At 45.5% G+C, this 26537-nt stretch overlaps 1 protein-coding gene across 1 annotated transcript; it reads right to left on the reverse strand.

The window, feature by feature from the left end:
* Positions 1-1353: 1353 nt before the first annotated feature.
* On the reverse strand, positions 1354-26203 carry LOC114787673 (RB1-inducible coiled-coil protein 1-like). Its single transcript, XM_028975435.1, has 24 exons — positions 25948-26203; positions 25534-25622; positions 25318-25450; positions 24537-24663; positions 24071-24241; positions 23643-23845; positions 21880-22267; positions 20379-20549; positions 20100-20284; positions 18875-19061; positions 18397-18478; positions 18247-18311; positions 18055-18158; positions 12256-12382; positions 10286-12129; positions 5701-5896; positions 5488-5596; positions 5162-5411; positions 4567-4621; positions 4408-4455; positions 2518-2576; positions 2288-2415; positions 1915-1985; positions 1354-1600 (listed from the first exon to the last, which is right to left on the reverse strand). The coding sequence occupies exons 3-24, from the start codon at positions 25386-25388 to the stop codon at positions 1523-1525; spliced, it is 4719 nt and encodes a 1572-aa protein (XP_028831268.1). The 5' UTR covers positions 25389-25450; positions 25534-25622; positions 25948-26203; the 3' UTR covers positions 1354-1522.
* Positions 26204-26537: the final 334 nt, after the last annotated feature.

Raw genomic sequence — 26537 nt, forward strand, 5'->3', positions numbered from 1 at the left:
CCGCCGTTTCTGGGGTAACCAGCTTGATTCCTCAACCTGGTCACCATTCCTGAGGTACCCAGCATGGTCCGTTTGAGGGGTACACGATGGCGGGCGATTGCTTGTCTGCTGCCGATGTCAGATTTTTAAAAGGCTCTCCAGGGAAGCAGGGAAAGTTGCGCGGCGTATTTATTTTGCAGAATGTATTTGTGTTGCGGGCCAGCGTTATGGGGGTGTAACGTGTTTGCACTGTTTAAATCATGTCTTAAATGCTAATGAGATGAACGGCGGCCACATGTTCTCTCCCTCAGGATGTGGAGACCAGGCCAAGTTGAGCCACCCCTCGTATCCAGGCAACCAGACATAAAACCAGGCATGTGACGAACGCGGCCCTGCGCCCGGGTCACGATTCCTTCTATCACGATGTCAGAATTAGGCAAGATGGTTCGCGCAATGAACAGAAATGTCTAATAATTCCGTATTAAAACATATATATATATATAGAGAGAGAGAGAGAAGGATAAAAAGGAGTGGAGCAAGACCTCGGAGTTGATGGTATTTATTTAGCCGTGTGAGAGGAGCGAAGCACCACACTCTGCACAGCCCGCTCTGCCAGGGCGTGTTGGGGACCCCCACCTTTATTGTCTCTGTTACAATACAGTCGCTTGAACCCGGGCGATTGCATGAGTAATGTACAAATGGCGTAACCGTTCTGATGAGGACACAGACACACAGCCGCGATCGCGGAATATTCCGCTCTACCATGACGGGGAGTTGGACGCGCTGCTTTACTTGTCCAGCAGCTCGGTTTTTTTTGTTTTTTCCATTTTTATTTTGTTGGTTTGTTTTGTGTTTCTTCAAAAGTGCATTTTTTTTTTTTTTTAAAGGATGGTGGTGAGTGCTGCTCACCGCAGTCGGTCAAAAATGTACATTTCATTACGAACGGAGGGCCACCCGGCACTGTGAGTAACAAACAGCATATAACTTACATCTTCAACTACAAGACAGACCTGGTTAAGTAAAATTAAATAAAATAGAACATCTACATGCATGCCATGAACATTCCTCCATTGACATTTATAATAAATGTATACTTTCAGAACCTTACAAAGTAGTTAGGCAGATTATGATACAGTATTTTTCCACAAATATGGACCAATGCGAATAATGATGTCAACTAATATATAGAACATCCAAATACTTTTAGTTCATTATACAGACAAGGTGTGCTGGCTCTTCCGCCAACGCGTGTAGGACATTCCCTAATAAAGAAATAGTATTTGGTCCACAATTTTTAAATCCTCTGGATGAATAACAAAAAAAAAAAAAAAAAAAAAAAAAAAAAAGGATTCTGGGGGAGAAAAAAAAAAAAAAAAAAAAAAAAAAAAAGGGTTTTGCAACTCAAAGCCAAAAACATGGGCGTGATGATGATGATGAAGATTTCTACCCTCCTCTTATTTTATACGATGAGAACAGAATTAATGATGTAAGATTCATTAAAACATAAGCAATATAAACATCTCCGCTTTTTAAATCTGTGATATTATACTTTCTTGTTCCATGGAACGGCTTTCACTCGGTAGAATTTGGTGCCCAGAGGAACTTTAAACCGATTTTGAGCCTGGGAGGAGCACAAAGGAAATGTGATTATGAGAACCGTGTTCACAATTTAAGACAATGGCTGTTGAACAATTACATAATTTACAAAAAAGGGACAAAAAGGTTAATAACTGTCTACAATAAAAACCAATGCCATCAAGCAAAATTACAATTATTATAATGAGAAACAATAAAAAAAAAAACTTTATACACTTAACAGGCTCAATATCATTTTGCTGCAGTAAGCACAAAGTAAATTATTATTTGAGCTAAACATTAAACCACAATGGAATGTTAGAACAATGACATTAAAAACAACAATGCTCTTCATTTTACCTTTTTGGCTTGACAATATTCCTTCTCCATGACCTTCCCGAGAACCCAAGGTCTACGCGATGCCCCTGATGCTGGAACAATACAAATCATAAATTCAAATCCACTCCATTTTCCTTACATGTAGACCATCAATCAGCCCACAGCGCCTAACAGACATATTACCGTGCGTTGCATCATGTTGTGACACAGCCAATCTACAGGAGGTGTTCAAAAGAGCTGCTAGCAAAGCAGCGTGGGATACACAAAGCACCCTGGATAAACACGAGGTCGGAGTTTCTACCGCGCTGGAGTTTAAAAGTTGCTCCGCGAGTCTAGAAATGAGGCGTAACGGTGTTTTGTAATGTAGTTACGGTCACCTGGTAGGGTAACCAACCTGGTTTAAGGTCCAGCGCCGCGAGCGACTCCGAGTGGAGGAAGTACAGAGTGGGCCCCACCGTGAACAGGACGTAGTTGTCGTGCCTCTCGTCCAGGATTATTAGTACCAGGTCCCCAACCTGAAAACTGACGGACAGAGGGGGTGGTCTCAGGGTGGCCGGCAAAACAAAAAAAAAAAAACAAACAAAAAACAATATTTCAGTGGCGAACGAGCGCTTTGGGACTCACTCTCGGATGGCGATTTTCTCAGAGTGCCTCGAGGACACTGAAGACATGCTCTGTGACATCTGCAACATAAAGAGACCGGCCTCAAAACAATTATAATAAAAAAAAAAAAAAGGTGGTCACAAAACATCACGGAGCCGCCATGCCGCTCCGGGGCATCAGACAACTTTGTCTCTTCTGCCATCTAGTGGCAGCAGGCAGCGACTCGCGGCCACACACAGGGCCGATCCTTCATCGTTTTACTAAAGCGGTCGTTAATTTAAACACCTCATATTCTTCATTTGAAGCCCCCCTCGTGTCCGGAATATATCCATATTCCCGACTGCAGCCACTTCCTACGGATTCTCAGTCGGATTGTAACATCGCTCCCTGGCATTAACTTGATCTGACCGCCTCGGGTTCGGGGGTTCAGGGGTGCCGCTGCCGTGACCGTTAAGGAGGTGAATAAGGGCTGTGCCAGCAGTCCGCAGGGAGACCTAATTGAATTACACGAGTGCCGCGTTCTAATTAACCGCCGTTGAGAAGTCTGTGTTTGCTTCGCGCTGCCACGGAGCGAATTTGCAGGTTTTCACCTCGGGGGTCTTTGGGGATAATGTTCTTCTGAGAGGAGGTTTAGCAAATAAGACGAAAAAAAAAAAGAAGAATAATAAAAAGAAACACAGCAGAGGAAAGCTATTCACAGCGATTTTCTGTTCCTCGGAGTCCTGACAACGAGTTTCCCGGAGACATTCTGTAAACACTGTTTTGAACTAAGATGTCAGAATAACGCCAGGGTTGATTTTTTTTCCCCACTCAGGTATTAGACATTAAAATATAGACCTGATTTATAAAACCATCATTTAATTACACCAACTGAAATGTACTTATTCGTTATTCATTTGTATTACAGAAGAACAATAATGTCGGTTCAGTTCTTTACCTTCTGTCACTGCAGTGAAATTAGACATTTTGAAGAGTTACTAGTGGTTACAGGCAGCCATCTTGGAAAAAAACAATGCAAACATTTTTCTGTATTTCATGTATTTGGAGACATCATGTGACCATGCAGAAAATTTGTAGGATGCATCGAATCGAATCATGAGACCAGAATGTCACAGGGCAGCAGTGGCCTAGCGGTCAACCCCGTAATCCGAAGGTTGCCGGTTCTAATCCCGAACCACCAAGGTGCCACTGAGCAAAGTTCTGTAATATTATTTCATATTAAATATGAAAAATAAAGTTTTAAAAATAAAGAAAAATGTTGGCTGCCGTTTCTGTTCCTTGTAGTATGTGCCTTTTCTGCATTTTTTTCTGCAATTCTATTTATTGTTGTCAGCCCTTTGTACATTTTATGTAATTATTTGGGTTATTTTTAGTTGAGGTTTCATTTTGAACTGAAAGCCTTGTTCACTTACTGTTTGATTAAAATAGAAAGCGCAATAAAAATGTGTTTTACCGAAAATAATGAATAATCATCATTACAAAACTGATAAAATCGTGATTATCATTTTGGCCATAATCCTGCATGTAATGTGTTTAATAGATGCATCACGCTTTTTCAGAGTTGAATTCCTAAAAGATGACTAGCCGATGCCGATAACGTTCTGGTTGCACTGGCAACAAAAGCAAAGTCTGAGGTGTGGTAACAAAATGTTGACCGCGACAAATAATGTAAAAATGTATAAAAGACTCGTAACACACAGGAGGCCTGTTGGTGCAGTAGTGTTGGCAGAAACCCGCTGACACTTGTTGGGATCCGGTCTCATTTTCATGGCCTGATTAAGGCTCTACTCCGCCGCTACACATGCACTCTGTCTACCTGCTCGCCTCTGTCCAAGTTTATATGAAAAGAAGCGATTTCGAACGTGATTTGTCTGCAGCTCGTTCTGTAAGGAAAAGGGAGAAAACGTTTACCAGTCTCTGACTCAGCCGTTTATTTTCTTCCTCCTTCATATGCAAAGTCTGTAAAATGAAGAGGAAAGACACTTTTACAAAAGTAGTCACCATCGACGATTATTACACATAACGTGTTCGTGGCCAAACAGAGAGGCCTGACTTGGAGAGGATGCTCACCCGTTCCAGGATGAGGATCCGCTGCTTCTCCTCTGATAACAGTAGTGTATTGTCACTGAGAGGGAAAAAAATAAAAATAAATCAGTGGCCTGAAGTAAGAGCCATGGATCATGGAGCACTCATTAATCTACACCACTTTCCAAATTATTGTGCAAATTGTGACAAAAACTGTGTGGAAAATGTCATATTTTTGTGTTTTACGATTAAACCCCTGGATGGTATTGTGTGGCTCTTTATGACTGAAATGATTTTGCCAGGTGAGTCCAATTAAAGTAAAATGTAGTGAAGAAGCATTTTCAAGCAATATGAGAAAAAAAAAAAAAAAAAAACCTGAGACATTTCCCCAAAACTTCAGCAGCATGATTGTATAATAATGTGGAACCCGGCGTAGAGTCGCCTCAGCTCTCTTGCAACGTCTGGCAGTGTGTGTGTGTGTGTGTGTGTGTGTGTGTGTACGATGGAAGGAAGGGCAAAATTTCTCTTAAGATCATTTAAAACTGTTTATAATTGGCTCAGAGCTTCAGAGTGACGTGTGATTGGCTGAGAAAAAGCCCTGGGAGGAGCTGTGGGCGGGCTCATCTGCAGGAGCACTTACTGCAGTGCCATCATGCTGGCTTCCACGGCAGAGTCCACTCTCTCGTCATCACGGATGCCGGCCGCCAGTCTGTCAGGGTCAGGGACAACGGGCGCGTCACCGGTGGCTCCAGCAGCCTCCATAGCAATGGGATTTGTGAAGTATGTAGAGGAGACGAGGGCGGTGCTCCTTAGGCGGTTAAGCTCCTCCTCCAGCTGCTTCTTCTCCTGCAGCATCGAGGCACGGTCTTCTGACAAAGTGGCAATTAGAGCTGTATATAAAAAAAATGCAGACAAATTGAGATTCAATCGAGTAGATGAAGATATTACTCCTCACAAATCACACACCTTTATCATTCTCCTGCTGCTGCGTGACCTTCCGCAGCTTCTCAGTCAGATCATTAATGATCTGCTCCTTCTTCATCTTCTCCCGCGTCAGAACTGTGTTGAAGTTTGTCTAAAAGGGAAAGATCGTACCACCACAGCAATAGTATATATAAATCATCATTCTTATTATCATGCAAGTTGACTGGTTCACAGGTAGAATTAATGAAGGTAAACCTGTTGCTCAGCGATCAGCGCCGTCTTCATGTTCTGGATCTCCTCGTTCTTCTGCTTCTCCAGGAGTTCCAGCTTGGCCAGGAGAGAGGTTCCTTCCTCCTGGAGCCTCTGTTGCAGGGCATCATCCAGAGACCGTGCAGGCTGGGTGGGGGTGTCACCTTCCAACGGCCGCTCCGCGCCGGCCAGGCCTGCAGCTCTGAAACATGGTGGTACATAAATCATTGGTGCGGTGAGATGTTTCCCCCAAGAGAATCCTGGTAAATACACAATAAACCAAACTCTGGTATCTCCCGCAGATCCTCATTCAAAACCACAAAGCCTTAGCGTGAAAACGAACGATTCAAAAATCAAGTCATGTTAGACAGACACCAAAATGAGAGGCGGAGGGAGGAGAGAATGAGGAAGGTATTCTTCCATTAATAAAACCGGCACAGTACATTCAATATTGCAGGAGGAGGAGGAGGAGGTTCGAATTCGATTTTCAGACGCCCACGTGGACTGATAGCACTCCACCGCTTCTTCATGGCGCCGGGATTTCCCTCTTCAGGAACAGTTTGAGAAATAAAAAAAAAAAAATAAAGAATTTGGTGGACTAACCGATCTGATCCGGTGGAGTCCCTGCCCCTTACTCAGTATAAGCGCTTAGTATGGGTGTCGAAATATATCTCTTGCATCGACGTAGACTATTCTGCACGGATGCAGTGCAGAACGACATTGCTCGGTGATTTTCTAGTTTCATAGAAACGTTTACGCGAGAAAACTCAAAGGATTTGATTCGAAAAAAAAAAAATTCTCAAGGCTTCTTTTTTTTATTAAAGAACTAGGTCACCAAAGCCCATCAACTATCGTTTCACATTCGCTTTGTAGAGTACTATGCAGCACAGGTACGGTTTTACACGGACTGTTTTAACTGAAGGCCATTTTAAAAGTTTTTTTATTTTACACTCCGCAGCATTGGAGCAAAATCAAGGTATAGACGCGTAAAAAAGACGCGCATCCTCACGTGAACTGCACTTCTCCATGCGGACCCGGAGCGTCTACAAGGTGTCGTATTTTTACGATTACTAACCTATTTGTAGCCTGTGTTATAGGGTTGGGCATTTATACGATCTTGATGATTACGGGGGGAAATTTTTTTTTAACATTACTCCCAAGTCTCCTGGAAGTTCCCAGAAGCCCGCAAATTAAATACAATATCCCGAAAAATAGAGCAAGCAAAACAAGCGCACACGTGCGAGAGATTATTTTGCATCATTCGCTCACGCGACAGAATGAGGGATGACTGCGTTGAAACGGTGTTTGAAATTCAGAATCTGACGGAAATTGGATACGGAACTGTTTAAGTCGGATTATTAGGAATACGGGAACTGTTTATTTGTATTTTCTTTGTACTATTTTGTACCTTTGTACTCAGATGGGCTATAGCAGAGGGCACATCACTTTTTTTTTTATTTATTAAAATAAAAGTACAAATAGGTTAACCAAAGTTTCATAATCCCCCCCCCATACATGTTTAACAGAACGGTTGATTAAATGGGCTTAGTTCTGAAGTGGAGAGATTTCAAATTAAAGTGCAGTCGACAGTCAAGAATATTTGATTCTTATTATGTTAGTATTGAATAACACTACTAAAGAATTTTCTTTGTTGCTTACCAAAGTGGAGAGGTTATTTAAAAGAATTAAAACATTTTTGAGCAATACTTTAAAGATGTTTCAGCAAAAGACAATAGAGCTTTTGAATGACATGAAGGCTACTATTATGGACAAAATCGGGTACAAGGGGCTGATGGGTATTGGTGCCACAGCCGTTACCGGATTGGCTTGTTATTACGCGTACAAGAAGATGTGTAGACAATAAGAGAAAGAGCCCCTGATTATGCCAGCACAACTTGGTACAGGCAGCAACACTGCAGAAGTTCCAGGTGCAAAGCAGCCGGGCGATGGAAATAAGGACCAGGATGAAGATGAAAAGCTAAAAGCGCTACTCTGTGAGGTTGACCTTTTGCACCAAGGTGGCTAGAGAGCAAAGATATAGGCATTCTACCTACTCGACGCCTACAAGATATTTTATCGTAAAAACCCCGAGCACGCGTGGAGGTTGGCTCGGGCCTACAAAGACCTGCACGACATCACAGAGGACCCCAAAAAGAAGGAGAAATATGCCGACGAGTTATAAAACCAGGCGAAGTCTGCGCTGTTCAAACATGAACTAAGTGCTCAATGTCACAAGCAATACGCGATCCTCAGCAGCCTCAACATTCAACATAGCGACACGTTCAAGAAAATTGATGCCAACTACGTACTAAAAAAGCATCTGGACAGATTCTTCGCGCTGGGTGGCAAGGATCCGGTCTGCTCATACCTGCTGGGGCGTTGGTGCTACAACATGGCCACGCGAAGGGAGCTAACGGACACGGCCAACTCGTACGTTTCTTATCAGGGTTCGTCCTCAATACACGAGGCACTGGACAACTTCCTCGAGGCAGATAAGCTCAGCGGCGGCTCCTCCATGAGAATAAAACTGTACATCGCCAAGTGTTACGACGAGACAGGACTGCATTTTGAGGCCAGCGCATTGGCCAGAAAAGCCTTGGACATGCGCAACGATTCCGACGAAGACGCCGACGTATTGATTCATGAACTGGAGGCTTTAATTAGGTGAAAAGGCTTTGGAAACTGATGCATAATTAAGATGTTTAAAACCAAAACTATTCCTTCATAGCTCAGAGGCATGAGCACTGGCCTCGTGCACCAGAGGTCACGAGTTCATACATCGCTGAAGCCTTTATAATGGTATTGTAACTTTAGATTTGTTCCCCGCTGCACACCAAGGGTGATTTAAATACTGAGGACACGTCTCACCGTGTCACCATGTGCTGTGCTGTTTCACAATGTCAATCACGTCACGTCAATGTCAAAAACGCCTGGTTCAGACGTCCGTGGAGTCAGGGGAGCGCGGACTGAACACACACACAGTGTACAGTTCTCAACCTGTACAGTCTAAACAATCCCATCAGGCTCATGTGAAATCAGATGTTTACTTTAATTCAGCTTTTAAACTCAGCATTAAAAAATTTTGCCGTAAAGAATACGGGTTTTAAACTAAGATGCCACAATACTGATTTTAACACTCAGTATTGCTGTTCACTGTTTATATTTGAATAAACGTTTTGACATGCAACTGTTCAATTTTGACCTGAATTAATAATAATGTTAATAGAAAGGTATTACAGATTAATATAAACGATGGCTCTATAAATCAGGTCTATAATTACATCAAATTGTTTTCAAATATGATTTAATCTTGACCATAGAGGCCTTGTACTCTGTAATCTTTGTATTGTTCACTTGCCTGTAACCTTTTCATACAGAAAACGTCTAATTTCTATGCTGTGACTTGTTAGTTGATAAAACATTGAAAAACTGAAATGTACTTATTCATTATTAATTTGTATTACAGAAGAACAATAATTTCGGTTCAGTTCTTTACCTTCTGTCACTGCAGTGAAATTAGACATTTTAAAATGTTACTAGTGGTTACAGGTAGCCATCTTGGAAGAGAACAATACAAACATTTTGTAACAAATCGATCAGGCGTACGAGACCTCATGTATTTGGAGACATCATGTGACCATGTAGAAAATTTGCAGGATGCATCGTGGTGCATCGATATCGAGGCACTGATAATCGTAATCAAATCTACAGACCAGTGAAGGTTCACACGCCTCTAACAACCAATAGGATCAAAGCTGGCGAGTGTTCGGTTTGCTGCTTTGAAGCACACAGACACACACAAAGCGGGAATGGAGGAAAAGCTCTATCAGTCTCTGAGTGTCCAGTGATCTACATCACGACTTTATAGTCTTACCGTGGGGTTCCAAAAACCACACCTATTTTTTGCGTTGAAAATGGCTTCACATTAGTCCAAAATGAGAAGAGAGGGGAAAAAAAAAAAAAAAAAAGACGTCTGAACCAGGCGATTTTCTGGCCGGGATTCAAACTCTCAGCCTTTAGGGTTGTGTGGCCACGTCACTAACGTGTAGGCTTATAGATAACAACAGATTCTTATTTCTGTTAGTCTGTTCTTTTCCCCTAATTTTCCTCAGCACATTGCACATTTAAGACGCGTGTTAAGTCTATGACAGTATTTTTTGACTGAACATGCGTAGTGCTCCAGACTTTAAAAGTTAAGAAACATTTGAAAACCCATGTTAAAAAAAAAAAAAAAAAAAAAAAAATTTCAAACGAGTCTAACCCTAAAACACACTTACAAAAAATGAAAAATAAAAATTGTCTAGCACTTAACAACTCCCTAACATGTTCTATTCCTGACAAGTTGGGCCTTATCAGGGCTCTTAGTTTGTAAACTCAAAACCTATAGAAACCGAATGAGAACTGCTGGTGTCTTCTCTTTGTAAGTCGCTTCGGATAAGACCGTCTGCTAAGTAAAGTAAAAGTTCCAATGCTAAAAGCAGGTTTTGGACAGAATACAGCATATGTGCTGTATGATAGGGAGTTTGCTCCCAGAAGCGTGTTATGTACCAGGAACCCCGTGCAGCAGCCAAGAGGCTCTTGTGACACCAACCTGTCAGTAGATTGTCTCTCTTGGAGCTGATTTTCAAGTAGTCGAATTTTTTCTAACAGTCTTTTCTCAATTTCCTCTTTTTGGAGTTCAAAGTCTCTTAAGGCATCGGCCTCCTCCTTCTGTGCACGTTTTTCAGACAGGAGCGCGTTCTCCGCCTGCAAGTCGCTGATAACAGTCCTCAAGTGCTGCTCGCGCTCCTCGAAAGTTCTCCGCCGCTCCTCGTGCTCGTGCTCGCTGCGCTGCAGGGCCTGCAGCCGCTCGGCGCAGGCTCGGTCCATGTCCTGCGTCCTCCGCTGCAGGGCGGTTCTCTCCTCCTCGTGCCGCTCCACCAGCTCGGAGATACAGTGGTCCTTCTCCATCCTCAGCAGGGTCCGCAGCTCGGCCAGGCCCACCTCATACTCCTCGTTCTTCCGCTGCAGCTGGAGGTTCAGGCAGTCCACGTCCTTCTGCAGGGCCTCGGTCTGAGACGCCACTTGAGCCTTCACAAGCTCCACCTGCTGGCATTTGGCCTCCTGGCACTGCAGCCGCACGTCCTCAATCTCCGCCTCTTTGAGGGCCATCTCCACCTCAAGCTTACAGCGCACTTCAGACAGCTCAGAGACGCGTTCCTCCAGGTCGTTGAGGCGTGCTCCTCGCTCCCCCAACTCCTGATTATGGAGATCAATCTGCTCTTTCAGCTTGACCAGGTTCTCCTGGGTCAGCAGGTCAAGAGCTCTCTGCTGCTCCTGCTGGATGGTGTCCATCTCTGAGGCATGCTGCTGTCCCAGTCGCAACTCCAGCTCCCGGAGGTGACACTTCTCGGCCTCCTCCATCTCTTGCCTGACCTTCTGGTGAGCCCGCTCGATCTCGTAGTGCAGGTTCTCCAGCTGGCCGGCCAGCGAGTCCCGAGAACGTGTGGTGGCTTGGAGCTCTTCACCCAGCTCAGAGATTCTGCGCTGGAGGTCCTGGACCTCCTGACCGTGGCGACTCTGGAGTTCACCCACGGCTCGCTCCCGCTCGTTCTCCAGCTGGGCGAGATCCTTCTCCTTGCGCTCCACCAGCCCCTCCAGCTCCAGCATGGCCCTTTGAACGTCATGAACGATCTTACGGTCGGACTCCAGCTCACTAGTGAGCAGGATCATCTGCTGCTCGTGGTCTCGTTTCAAGTTCTGAAGCTCGTTTTGGTGGCTCTCCTGGAGCTCCTCCTCACGGCAGTAGCGGATGCTGTTGAGTACGTTCCGCACTTCGATGGTGGTGGTCTTGAGGGCGAAGCCAAAGTCTCTCTGCTCCCTCAGGACCAGTCCACGGAAGTGGTAGAGGTCGTCCCTGGCGCGGCGGAGGTTCTTCTGGGACTCCTCGGCCACGGCGCGGTACCGGTCAACGCGCCGCTTCAGCGTCTTCTCCTGCTCCAGCGTCTTCTCCTGCTCCAGTGTGGTGGTGTCCTGGATGCGCTTGTTGTCGATTGCTGCGATAACGGAGGAGTAGAGAGACTCGCCCATCATCTCAGGGCTAGTGGGGTCACTGATGGGGTTCGGGGACGCCAGGCTATCCTCGATCACAAACTCGTTCACCGCCGACATGAAGTCCGACTCGGGGCTTTCTGCCAGTGAGTCCAGGTCCAAGGAGCCCTGCTGTAAAACAGGGTCCATGTTGGGGTGGCCAATCGTTTCAAAGTCAAAAGTGTGGGCGTCTATGCTGTCAGGGGACAGGTCCTCAAGCGGGGCAGGCATGGACAGAGGCTGGCACGAAGGGCCCTGGAGGCTCAAAGAAGACAGCGTTTTTGAGGAGGTAGAGATGGTCCCTACTGTGCTTTCGGATCGCGGCGTTAATGCTGTGGACTTGTGTGTACTCTGGCTGCTTGAGGCCTAGTGCAGGAAAAGCAGAATAACTTTATTTAGCAGAGACATGAAATCATTGATCAAACAGATTAAAACATCAGAACGTAAAATGCAAAAAAATCAAAAATAATAATAATAATAATAATTCAATACCCTTTGTTCACTTAGCAGGTTGGTGATGGTTTGAGACATGTCATCCACACTCTGTGCAGCCTGAACCAGTTGGTGAAGCATCTCGACGTGCCGATTTAAAGGCTCAAAGTCACACAGTGCAGGAACCCTGAGGGCGAAGCATGAGAGGGAACTCTGAAAAACCCTCCCAAAAACACATCAAGCTTATTCACATAGGGGTGCTAGTAGCCTAGTAGGTAACACACCCGCCTATGAACCAGAAGACCCAGGTTCAAACCCCAATTACTACCATTGTGTCCCTGGGCAAGACACTTAACCCCAACTTGCTCCAGGGGGGGACTGTCCCTGTAACTACTGATTGTAAGTCGCTCTGGATAAGGGCGTCTGGTAAATGTTATAAATGCAGTGGCGGCCTAGTGGGCGAGGAAGTCATGGTACCACTGAGGTCCCCGTGATCAATGTACAGTCCCCACACACTACTACCCTGAGGACTTTCATGGTACTCAGATATTAATTGAGATTTAAAATAAGTATCTACTTTGATACCAATTAGCACTGGTTTTCGGTTTTTCCGGTTTTGCATCTGCCGGTTCAAAGAATTGGTCTGCAGACTACAGCAATTTTCAACAGGCATTGCAGTGGGCAGCCTGATTGGTTTGTCAGTACAACATTCTACACAGTATAGTGTATTGAAATAGCGTTTCACACAGACCCCCCCATGGACCCCCCATGGTCAGCAAAATGGTCAGTATGTTATCAGGTATCTGGAAGTGTACAGTCCCTGACAAAAGTCTTGTTGCTTATCTATTTTGTAGAAACACCTGTTAACCTGACTTTTAATTAATCTATTGGTGTTAGATAAGACAAAGATCAAATTTAGTCAAGACAGGTTTTGTCGCCTATACAGAAATTGAACAAATTTACTACAAATACAATAATGTCAGCAAATTAAGTAGTGGTGCTGTGAAATCCAAATTTAATGTCTTGTATGACTGCATCCATGTGGTTTGGCAAGGATTCATACAATTTATCGATGAAGTCATCAGGAATAGCAAAGAAAGCAGTCTTGCATGCCTCCCAGAGTCAATATTCTTTGGTTTTGTCTTCCATGCTTCCTCTTTCATCCTACCCCACACATGCTCAATGATGTTCATGTCTGGTCACTGGGCTGGCCAATCCTGGAGCACCTTGATCTTCTTCGCCTTGAACTTTGATGTGGAGATGGAAGTATGTGATGGAGCACCATCCTGCTGTAGAATTTGGCCTCTTTTATGGTTGGGAATATAAAAGGTAGCTAAGATTTCTTGGTATTTCAGACTATTGATGTTGCCTTCCACCCTGCAGATCTTTCACACACCCCCATACTGGATATAACCCCAGACCACGATTTTTCCACCACCAAACTTCACTGTTTTCTGGGTGAATCTCAGATCCATGCGGGTTCCAGTAGGTCTCCTGCAATATTTGCAGCGACTGTGGTGTAATTCAACAGAGGATTCATCTGAACAATCCACCTTCTGCCACTGACCCAGCATCCATCCTTTCAGCAAGCTGTGGGCCTTGGCAAATGCCACACGGTTTCTCAATTGTCTTTTGTTTAGTGCTGGCTTCTAAGCACTGATTCAACCATGGAGGCCATTTCGAGACAGCATCAGACAAAACTGTTCTGGTTGACAAAGGGACTTCGGGTGACCAGGTCTCGTGGAGCTCTGCTGCAGTGGAAAATGGGCTGGCCTTGGATTTCCGAGCAAACAAACGGTCCTCTCGAGCAGTTGTCTTGCGGGGTCTGCCAGACCTGGGCTTGTCAAAAACGTCTCCAAAAGATCTAAAGATCACCAGCAGTATATCTACTGTCCACCGCACGATCAACTGAGCTATCGAAGGAACTGTCTGGAAGAATTTGAAGAAACAGAAATATCCAGTCTATAGTATGAATCCTTTGCGTATGAGTCGCTGCTTGTAATGTTGTAAATTTGTTCATTTTTAATAAAATATTAATTTGGCTTGCAATTCAGGGTATTTGTCGGGTCTGGTTGGATTCCGCTTGGCCAGGGATAACATTTCAGTGCCGATGTAAGAATGGACATCGCGGGAGCCTTCTTTGTCTTGCATAACAGTTGTCTGCAGGGGGAAGTGTAACATTCCTGTGTCGACGGTTGTGGGTGAAGATTCGACACCCCGGTTTTTACATGTCTTTTGTCCGACGTCAACGTGCGAAGTATCAGCCGTCAGGACCGCCCACCCTCTTTGTCTTCACCAAATGGGAGGCACCGGGGGCGTGACATCAGAAACAACAGGTTCTGATTGGTCAGTGACAACTTCCTGTAGGCCAGTGACAACTTCCTGTAGGCCAGTGACAACTTCCTGTAGGCCAGGGGTATAAATGTCTGCACACATGTGGAAAAGGGACCTCTGAGCTATCTTGCTCAGGGGGGTTTTTCCCTCAGAAGCCGGAAGGCTTCTGGGACTTTTATCTTCCCTTCTCTTTCTCTTCTCCCTCTTTACTCTTTCTTCTCATGTTTACTTTCTCTATAACCTTGGTACCTTTTTACATTCAATATTCACATGTAACTACAATAATTATTTACCGGTGTTAATAAATTAGAAACTGTTCATTTTTAACCTCTGTTGTGCCATGCCTCTTTCTGCCAGGTAACATCAAATTGGAGTGGTTAAATACAGTGCTCTGTGTGGAGGGAGAAAGAGTTTTGTCTTCACACTCTATTCTCTTCTCCAACACCACATGGTCTTCATGTGTGGCTTTTTACAAATGGTGATCCCGACGTGATACCTTTGCTCGGATGTGGATCTGTGACCGTAAGTCTCTTTTATCTGAATTTTACTGCATAGGGAGGAATAGAATCTATGTGATTTAATTTAAATAAAAAGGATCTACATATCCTAAAAGCCCGGGACCGTAGAAACCGAGGCATTTCTAAATCCAGATCCACTCCGACAAGGTATAAAATGAACATAGACTAATTACTGTATCACTTACAATGTGGCATGTAGATATGGCTGGCACAATAGATGAACCCACAAACCAAACTGTAACCAGTAATAACCAGGATTTGTGACATTTTAGATTACTGGTATCACATTGAACATCATAAACCATGTCCCACGGTGAACAATTTGATAATAACTGATCAGGGATTGGAAATTGCACTGTTAAACTTAATTGTTTTTATTTTAAATTCATGTTCAGTATGATCAACATGTTTAGGATCAGAATTTAAATTTATGTGAAACTGTTTCTCTCTCTGAACACCTCAACAATGCCATAATCTCAAATAATAGCTTTTAGTGATAAAGGTGTAATTCTCTAATCACATGGCAACAAGCGGGATTTTATTTGTGTTTATTTTTCCGGCCACTGTTGTTGATTGAACTTCGTTAAGCCGATGCAAATTCGCAGAGTTATGAATTCCCTAATAAAGGTGTAATTCTCCAATCACATGGCAACAAGCGGGACTTTTTTATTTATTTGTGTTTATTTTTCCGGCCACTGTTGTTGATTGAACTTCGTTAGCCGGTGCAAATTCGCAGAGTTATGAATTCCCTAATAAAGGTGTAATTCTCCAATCACATGGCAACAAGCGGGACTTTTTTATTTATTTATTTGTATTTATTTTCCCAGCCACTGTTGTTGATTAGACTTGATAAGCCGATGCAAATTCGCAGAGTTATGAATTCCCTGATATCATTTTAAGCCTCCCACTATATTTACATGTTTTTGCATTACAGTATCTGATCATTGTTGTCATTTGTTTTCCTGGTTTGGTTTTAATGTACGATGAACACTGTTTTTCTACATGCACAATCTGTATGCAAACCTCATCACACTCCAGACAAAGAACCCAACCAAGTGTGAAAAGCCCTGGATCAAGTTGAATATTCTATGTATGCTGCTGTGTTTGATCTATGCCAAGAAGACAGGTTTCCCTACAAGGGTGACCTCAGACGCCTGAGGATCACAAAGGACACAGAACCACAACTATCGGCTACATTTGAATTCCCGACTGACCAGGAAGCAAGCAGATACACAATCATGACCCAATTGTGATCCCCATGGACCCTGAATACTCGAGTGCCCCAGGGGATCAACCGGCCGTCTGTAAGAATGGACATCGCGGGAGCCTTCTTTGTCTTGCATAACAGTTGTCTGCAGGGGGAAGTGTAACATTCCTGTGTCGACGGTTGTGGGTGAAGATTCGACACCCCGGTTTTTACATGTCTTTTGTCCGACGTCAACGTGCGAAGTATCAGCCGTCAGGACCGCCCACCCTCTTTGTCTTCACCAAATGGGAGGCACCGGGGGCGTGACATCAGAAACAACAGGTTCTGATTGGTCAGTGACAACTTCCTGTAGGCCAGTGACAACTTCCTGTAGGCCAGTGACAACTTCCTGTAGGCCAGTGACAACTTCCTGTAGGCCAGGGGTATAAATGTCTGCACACATGTGGAAAAGGGACCTCTGAGCTATCTTGCTCAGGGGGGTTTTTCCCTCAGAAGCCGGAAGGCTTCTGGGACTTTTATCTTCCCTTCTCTTTCTCTTCTCCCTCTTTACTCTTTCTTCTCATGTTTACTTTCTCTATAACCTTGGTACCTTTTTACATTCAATATTCACATGTAACTACAATAATTATTTACCGGTGTTAATAAATTAGAAACTGTTCATTTTTAACCTCTGTTGTGCCATGCCTCTTTCTGCCAGGTAACATCAAATTGGAGTGGTTAAATACAGTGCTCTGTGTGGAGGGAGAAAGAGTTTTGTCTTCACACTCTATTCTCTTCTCCAACACCACATGGTCTTCATGTGTGGCTTTTTACACCGATAACAGCTCTAATTTATTTACAAGACACACACACAGTACCCAATTAACTTTTCATTGTTATTTTGCAGCCATTTGCTAAAATCATTTAATTTTCTTAATTAATCTTTCCCTCGATTGCAACCAGTCGCCCTGCAAAACTCCCCCCGATCATCTCGTGGATGATCAGAAGAAATGGACAGCACCTAAGTTGAATATATGAGTGTCACAGCAAAGAGTCTGAATATTTAGGACCATGTGATATTTCAGGTTTTTCTTTCTTAATAAATCTGCCAAAATGTAAACAATTCTGTCTGTCAATATGGGGTGCTTAAATGGTTTTAGCAAATGGCTGCAATACTTTCTGAACCCCCTTATGTGCATGTGTGAGTTCTGAATTCTACAAATAGAACTTACACTTTCAATCACTCTGGACTCTTTGCACAAAATCTCTGCTACATTTTTTTTTTTAATCTTATACATTGTCTTTCACTCATTTGCACACCTTCATCGCAACTGTTACACATATTTTATGTTAAATACATAAAAGTGTAATATTTGGTTAAGTTTGCAATATTTGCATATTGGTTCATTGTATACTTGCATCATTTGCAATACTGTGGTCTGTAGCGGTCGCAAAAAGCATTTCATACCATGTGTGACTGTGTATGTGACGAATAAAAGTTGTAAATTTGACTTTGAATGAAGGACACGTGCTGAATCTTGCGTACGTGTGAAGAGGAGGACCACGGCCTAGTGAAAAAGATTGACTTATTTTTTATCTCCTCGGACAAGAAAGGTTGCGGTCCTCCCAACATTGCCGCAGGGTATGCGTACCCTCCTTTGACAAACAGGGGTGCCGTGTGAATGAAGTGAAGTGAGTGTGAATTGGTTGTGATACACGGCACACGGTGTCCCCTCTGCTTTTAACCAATCGGTGGGCAGCCATGACAGGCGTCATGCGTGGGGACGGTGCTTTGCTCAGTGCCTGGATTAATCTGCCTACCTGAGGAAAGGCTGGACTTCAGGTGGACAACAGGACTTGAGATACTGCAGGTCACCAAACGAGATGTCTGGAAGCTCGTAGTCAAACTTGCGAGGCTTTCGTGTCTATCAGAGAGGGGAGACAGATGGTTACTGGGATCCACATTTAAAAGCTGCTCTTGCGTCAAAAGAGTCGGGTTTACTGAACACTCACGCAAAATGATGTGGGAGGCCAGGAATCGAGTCCTCGAAACAAACGGTTCCTGAGGAAAGACTTCCCTGGGGAGAAGAAGACAGCAGGAAACATTCACGGCGCGGCCGAGCACGCGAGCCCCGATTTACGGACTGAAGCGGCGCTACTCACTGAAGAGCTTCCCAAACGTTTCCCTTTTAGCCTTTTCAGCCTCGTAGAGCCGTTTTCCGTCCTTCACCAGCGCATTCGCCCACTGCAAACAGGAGCAGCTCTTCTTAACGTCCACTCGTACACACAAGCACCCGCAGTGGAGCAGATACAACTACAGTTTGTAAGAGCTACAAACCAATTACTTCACGATACTGGAACCAGGGCAGGAGCAACTATGGCCATAACATAATTGTCCATACGTCTGGACACAAATCTCATAATCAACATAATTGATTATTTCATAATGACGTTGCTTGGTGGTGTTCTAGTTAAAAGGTAGAACTCCGGACAGGAGTTCTCCCTCTGAATGCTGAACGTGTTTTTAAGACATGAAAACATTACACGCAGCGTTTATTGTGAAGCACGCATCACGATCCATCGCTAATTGAATGGAACCATGAGACCAGTGAAGGTTCATGGGTTAAAAGCGGCGGCGTACCTCTCGGTAGTGTCCTATAAACATCCTCCTCCTGACCACCTCCACCACGGCTAGGCAGTACATCTGTGGGACGGTGCTCAGAGCTTCCACCACACGCACCCTCTCAAGCAGCTCCGTCAGCAGACGCAGGAGGGCCTGGAGCTTCTCCCCGTCCTGGTCTGCATGCAGCATCACGTAGCAGCACCATCTGGGGCAAAACAAAACCAAAAAAATGATAAAGTTCCGTTCGGGTCGCTCCTTTCTGCTCGATTACATAAACTCAAATCTGGTGCACAAGCCGGAATTTGTAAAATGAAGACAGGATGTGTGAATGCAAGCATCAATATGCGGGAGACTCCTCTGACAAAGTAAAAATTAAAATTTATTAAGGTGATAATAATGCATTAACTTGATTATCACATTTCCAATCTCTCTCGCGCTTGTTGATTCCTTCCCTACAACATTAGAAGGATTACTCCATTTTTATAGACAACATTTTCGGCATTTACCAGACGTCCTTATCCAGAGCGACTTACAGTCAGTAGTTACAGGGACAGTCCCCCCCCTGGGGACACTCAGGGTTAAGTGTCTTGCTCGGGGACACGATGGTAGTAAGTGGGGTTTGAACCTGGGTCTTCCGGTTCACAGGCAAGTGTGTTACCCGCTAGGCTATTACCACCCTACAACGGAAACGCAGATACCTGTTCAACCTCTGGTCATCTCCAAACTTTAACCATTTGGACCCAGTTTCCACAAAAGAAGACCCAGTTTCCACATCAGATTAATCTTCGATTTGAGCTATAAAAATAAATAAATAAATAAATAAAATACACTTAAATTGTTGTTTATTTTCCAAAACTGCAGGTGGCCGCAGCAGTTTTTAGGAAATACATTACATATTTAGTTTTTAAAAAGTTGGGTTCAGAGTCGTTAAAATATTTATGCAGATCAGGACCTAGACATCTTAAAACACGTATGTTAGATGCACCGGTTCATAGTAGCCTGGTGGGTTTTACACCAGAAAGGTACAAAGACCCAGGTTCAAACTAAGTTCCCCTACTACCATCGTGTTCCTGAGCAAGACGCTTAACCCTGAGGGCCGCAGTGTCCCGGTAACTAGTGATTGTAAAGTGTGCTTGGTAAGGGCGTGGCCTCTTTCTCTGCAGAAAATGTAAAACGTCATTAACGTCAGTTCCCAGAGATCAGCTTGGCATCCCTGCCCAAGTCTCGCTCTCTGAGGCCTTACTTGAGTCGGACTTGCAGGTTGTTGGCGAGCTCCTGCTTAGCGGTGGTGCACTTCTGTTTGATGTCCAGCAGCTTCCTGTGATTGGTCAGCATGATCATCAGCTGGTTTGCATGACTGAGACACAAGTCCGGCAGCACAGAAGTGTCTTTCAAGTTCTCCGCTCTCTTCTGATTGGCCAGAAATCCCTGCCAGAGACAACAACAATGAGTCTTGGAACAACCACAACCTTAAGGACACTCTGTATGAGCGACAATAAAGACCCGGCAAATGTGTGTTCACCTGAGCAAGTTCCTTCTGTTCGTTGACTAACTTCTTACAGCTCGCAATCATTTGGTCGAGGGCGTAGAGTCGGTCCTCCAGGCCTTTTATCGCCTTCATGTTCTGATTATCCAGTTTGGCAATCGTATCTCTGCAGTCCCCCAAGAAAGGCTGAATGACCCGTGGATCCAGCTGCAGCACAGAAAATTTATTTATTTTCCCCACCGGGTCCTACAAAGGTCATCGGAGAGTTTAAAAAATATATATATTTAAAAAAAAAAAAAAAAAAAAAAAAAAAAACTGAAGAGCCAGAGAACAGAAACACAGTCGTACATGTCGGACACAGAGTTTTAACAGCACGTGTATTTTATGTACACGACGCCAAATCCCGAAAAACCACGAATGCCCCTCTCTGGGGGGCGATAAGGCATGCGCGTGCAGCAACATGAGTGTTTGTAAAAGATAAGCAATGGCCCTGTAGATCTGGGACAGAAAGAGCCGCATTCATCTGAACTGATAAAGCATGATAGAGCAGCTCATATCATGCAGCGCCGCCATTCCATATAGCAAGAGTCACGTCATGTGATCCGGAAAACGTCTTTTCATAGCATCTCTTCTATTTTACGGGGTTAACCGGTGGTAGTAAAACCGTTTTTTCTTCCAAATGTATTGGAATAGGTGGTCAAATTATGGAAAATAGCTTTTAATTTTGTAGAAAAAAAAAAAAAAAAGTGAGAACACACATCTACATTGTGATATTTGATATTCCGTCAATACGTGGCCGTGTCAGGAGACAAAAAAGGCCAACAGACAGACCCAAACGTTGCCTACGGCTGTGCAACATGGCGTAGAATTTGTATTGCGATATATACATTTAACCGCAGACTGTGACTGACTTGGTAAACCCGGAAGTGCGCAGCAACGGGCAGATTACGGACAGACTGAAGGTTTCGTTTGATTTACTGCGGCCGCAGTACTTTAAAGACCTTTTAAACTCTGGATTTAAGGGTTACTAGTAAAATTTTAATGACTTCACAGGATCCGCCCGCTCTCGCGCTCACGGCAGGTGACCGTCACTTTCGCCGGGAGCGGATATTTCTGCGGTGGGCCAGCGTAATCAAAACATCTAGCGCCGTACTACCTCTGAACCAACTTCACACCTTGAAAGTAGAATAAAGTAGAAGCCCAGGAAACTTCATGGTAATGAAAAAGTGGGAACCAAAAAGAAATTAGAAGGGCTCGACAGCCAATTAATATCAATTTTGCATTAAAAGCACAATGTAAACTATTTTAGAAACTCTAGAGGAACAAATATTGGTTAGAATCCCAAAAATTCCACGTGCATGTGTAGCGGTGTTCGGCGGCAAGCGGCCCCGTAACCGGAAGGTTGGCCACGAGGTCCCGTCCCCACACGCTGCTCCCCGGGCGCCTGTCATGGCTGCCCACTGCTCACCAAGGGTGATGGGTTAAATACAGAGGACACGTTTCACTAATAACTGCATTAAAACAAACCGTTCCGTACCCTGTTAATGGAGTCGAAGCATTTGCGCACCACAGATTCCACGTCATTGGGCCGGTCCTGAACGTTAATCCAGTCCAGCAGAGTGACGTTGAACAGCGGCCCGCTTGCCCCGCCCTTCCCGGGCACGTCCATTTCCTGCAGCGCCGCAGTCAGGTCGCCACTGTCGCTCATCTTCCCGTCTTCGAGGGCGCCAGAGGGCTGGGCGAAGGCTTCCTCCGCTGCAGAGAAAGACGGCGGGAGTTCCGGGCCAGGGGTGCCGGGCCGCTCCGCCTCCTCCTCGGGCCTCTGCACGGGCGAGCCGGACTTCTCCAGGCTCTCGCGGTAGCTGTGTCGGGTCAGGCACTCCAGCAGCGGAATTTTGGCCATTACCGAGACGGCGGTGCCCAGCCTGGAGAAACGAGAGTCAAGTTGAAGGTCCGAGGCAACCGTACTTTACATATTTATACAGTAAACGGAGCTGGATTTCTCACAACAGAATTGCAGCTCTCAAAACTGCTTCTTCGATTCTAAAAATGTTCAAATTTGACTAAAATTTTGCTTTAGTTCAGTCATGCAGATGCATGTGTGCAATTCCCAGCTATATCCTGCATCAGCGGTTGCTTATGTCATGATGATCAAAATGCATTGTGTAGCCCTCCTGTGCGTAGCCTTACACTCCAGAGAAGTCTTTTTCATTGTGCAAGTTGTTGCAGCTAAAATAAGATATAATTGGCCGTCAAGTGTATTTTACAGGTTTCTACAAAAAAAAAAAATAATAATAATTTGTTTGCTTATTAAAACTATGGTGAGGTGGGGCAGGTATTAGAACTCACTGAGCTGTCCCGTAAAAAGGCCCCTAAAACTGCTCCTGGACCGGCAGCATAACGCGGCGTGGAAGCGCAGCCAGAAAATGAACGGGGGCCAGCAGCCCAGACCAAGAAGATTACGGGGGCGTGGTGTGAGGAGAGAAAACCACACACAGGGCCGTTTCTGATGAGATAAGGGCCACAATTGTGGACCATGCTATAAAACCATGGCAGGTCAAAGGGTACAGCCAAATTTGAGGAGAGACCACTGTATCTTCGATAGTTCAGACATTTTGCAGAGAGAACATTTACATTTAGAGCATTCGTCAGACGCCCTTATCCAGAGCGACTTACAAGCAGTAGTTACAGGGACAGTCCCCCCCCCTGGGGACACTCAAGTGTCTTGCTCAGGGACTCAATGGTAGTAAGTGTGATATGAACCAGGGTCTTCTGGTTAAAAGGCAAGCGATTTACCCACTAGGCTGATTTACAGGTGTGTAAATCAACGATTTTATTCTGTATTTGTGTGTATTGCTTTTATAAATGTTACAGTAAATCACAGTCCATACTAGGCAATATGTATGTTATAGTTGTCCATTCAATCTTGTATTTTTACTTCAAGACGTCCTTGCAGAGGTGGCAGGGGCCTGTTTAAACTCTTCGACAGGCTATTTGTGCTACGGTCACCTTGACACATTTGCCACCGCTGTGAAAGCAACATGAATGTGTTCGATTTGACGCATTTTACATCAAGCTTACTGTAGTATCGTGCTTGATACAGCGCATCAATGGACCTGGAGTCAAGTGAACCGCCGCATATTTTCACGTACATGCATGAGGCGGGCTTCAACTTCTCCAAAAGGAACCTGATTGGACAGAGCGACTGTCGTCGTGCCAGGCCAGCGGGGTGGCAGCATCGCTACGCACCAATCTACCCAAAAAATTAATCTGTAGCAGCACTAGAGAGCGGACACTCACTTGGTAAGTTTTAGTTTGATTTCCTCAAAGTCTTGCTGATAGTTGGTGTAGGCCGTATCAAACTTCCAGAGGAGCTTCTGGTAGGACAGCGTGCAATCGTCCAGGTTGGCCATGATGGCCGCCCAGCCTTGGTGCTGGAGATGTTCATCATGAACGAGCCGTTCGCAGAAGGAGCAAAGCTTCTTGGCAACTTCAAACATTTCCTTCATTTTACATGAGCAGGGGAAGGAAGAAAAATCAATAAAATCAAAATGATTAACGGTCTAGAAGGATAAATCACATAATCTCTGTTGTGAATTATGAACAAATTCACAGAACTACAAGACTATGAACAACATGAGAAGCGCCGCAAACTCTGGACTAATTAGAGAAGTAATAATCAAACGTCATGAACATGAGATCCAGAATTTGTAAAAAAGGAGAGTTACCACGGCGAGTTGAGTTCGGGAGGCAACGGTGTGAAAGACTGCTGGCATCATAAGGGACTCCTCCACCTTCAACTCCATCTCATTCTCGATGGAGAAGGTGGTCTTGGGGATGGTGGGGGGACGGTCACTCAGGATCATCTCCTTGTTGAACAGAAAGATGGGGTTGGTGTCCTGTTGGGAGAGACAGACGACAAGAACACGTTAAGATCGGTCGCGCGTTGACACCTTGACGCCTCAAGGTGCGGCGGAGAAACAGGCCAACTGTCTCCAGACACTGTCACGGTGGTGGCACCAGCCTGACTAACATTTATTCCAAGAATTGTACTTTTATTGTGACGAGATCTGAGCTGCAGGACCAAAAGTGCTATATTTGCACAGTGAACAGGGCCCGAGGGAAAAGCAGCCGGTTCTGGGATCTGGGAAAACCGCTCTCCTCTCGGCCACTCGACGTCCTCGATTTCCTCACCGTGCCCGCGCTGTAGCTGCAGACGCGCCTCTCGGCGGCCATGCACTCCCCGCCGTTGACCACCAGCACCTGGTGTTGCGTTGCAATCTTGTATTTGGCCTGGATGGCATGTTTGAGATCCAACACTCTGAAACGATAAAGCGATACAACCGACATTAAGACTATCGTCTCATCTTATCTGTGAGCTCCACGCCACAGCAGAAACGGCCTCTGCCACCACACGCCGCTTGTTTCATTGGTCGGACCCGTGTTTACATGACCGAACTTCCCCTTTAACACTGGTCCACAAGCTGAGGGTGACACGGTCATCACACACCAAAACGGGGGCCTGTGGTTGTAAATAAAGGCTACCGCACATTTACAGCAGCATTTACCAGACGCCCTTGTCCAGAGCGACTTACAATCAGTAGTTACAGGGACAGCCCCCCCCCCTGGAGACACTCAGGGTTAAGTATTCTCCTTTCTTGTCCCTGGCTGGTGGGACAACTTGCCCTGCTCCGTTTGACTTGCCGAGACTACTACCACCTTTAAGCAGTTGAATACCTACTTGTTCAAAAAGTATATAAAAATTATAATTCGTCTAGCACTAAACTTCCCCAGCACGTTCCATTCCTGACAAGTTCGGTCTTATCAGGGCACATAGTTTCGTAAAACTCTACATCTACAGAAACCGAATGAGAATTGCTGGTGTCTTCCTCTTGTAAGTCGCTTTGGATAAAAGTGTCTGCCAAGTAAAGTGTCTTGCTCAGGGACACGATGGTAGTTTAAAAAGAATGCTTACGTCTGGACCGCCAGCTCGGTGTCAAACGTAAGCGTGCTTCCATTGTTGACCTGAAACACATACAACTTCATTTTGAATTCTCCCAGACTCGGTCCTCTTCCCTTCCTGGATCATCGAGTCGCTCCGCGGCGCGCTGGAACACACACAGGGACAGCGGGGGGCGTTAGAAGCAGACGCGACGAGCGGAGGCGCGGAGAACTGGTCCGGAAAACGTACCTCGACCTGCTGCCAGTCCGGTCCAGCCAGCACAAGGACCGACGTCCGCCACGTGGAGCATGAACGGCGGCTACGAGCGCTCAGTAGGCCTGCGAACACGGCGACAAAGAGCACACCCTTCACACCTCGGGTCCCGGGGAGTCACATTCTACTGGTCCCGGTGTCAGAAACGCGGCGTTCGGGCTGAGTCATGCATGCGGGGAGCTATGCTAACGGGCTAATAAAGCGCCGTCCGAAGGGCCTGTAGCCCCAGCAGAGACCCCGACGTAAATGTCACCCCTTTGTTTTCGGCCCATGTACACACCCACGTATAGATTAAATATAATTATATTCACCCACACACACAGTAAATTCGCAGGCCGACGTGTGTAACTAAAACGGCCGAGGTGGCGAACCGCCGTCAACAACCCTTACCCGGCCGCGTTCACCGTCATTCTCCGCTTCGGCCGGGGACGCTAGCGTTAGCCACGCTGCTAACGCGTCAGAGCCGCTCCGCGACGCCCGAAACTTGGTTCGAGGCAGAAAAGCAGCAAGGAGGCCGTGAGCTCATCGCTGACGTCGCGGTCCCGCGGTCCCGCGGTCCCCGGTACCGTTAATACGCGGCCACGGCGAGCAGCCCGTCCCGCCGCAACCGCTGCTTGCTGCTGCTGCTGTGTTTTTGTTGCCGTTGCTGTCGTCACTGCGCTGCGCAGTGCACTCTGGGACACCACCGTTCGCCGTGGGCCTCCTGATCCCAGACCAGCTGTGCTGTCTCCGACCCAGCCAGACGGGGCAGGATTCGGGTGGGACGACTGATCCTGGGTCAGGCAACATTTACCGACAGCAGCTTTGCGATGACCGCAACATGACAAGAGGTCACGGAGGCTTAAACGCGATGACGTCAACAAAACAGGCCAAGAGCCGCGCCGCGCTCTAATTCTCACTTTATATGACCTGTTCTTCATCTCCATGATATAACATTATCTCCACTTATAATATGTATGCAGTACGAACGTCTCATTCTG

The sequence above is a fragment of the Denticeps clupeoides genome, chromosome 4 (genome assembly GCF_900700375.1).
Source record: "Denticeps clupeoides chromosome 4, fDenClu1.1, whole genome shotgun sequence".
Taxonomy (NCBI): Eukaryota; Metazoa; Chordata; class Actinopteri; order Clupeiformes; family Denticipitidae; genus Denticeps; species Denticeps clupeoides.

Excerpts from the sequence above, each read along its gene's own strand:
- LOC114787673 (XM_028975435.1), bottom strand. The coding sequence starts at position 25,388 with ATGAAGTTGTATGTGTTTCAGGTCAACAATGGAAGCACGCTTACGTTT. Across the intron at positions 5,597-5,700 it reads CGCTGATCGCTGAGCAACAG|ACAAACTTCAACACAGTTCT; the intron begins GTTTACCTTCAT and ends TTTCCCTTTTAG. Across the intron at positions 1,601-1,914 it reads AATATTGTCAAGCCAAAAAG|GCTCAAAATCGGTTTAAAGT; the intron begins GTAAAATGAAGA and ends TGCTCCTCCCAG.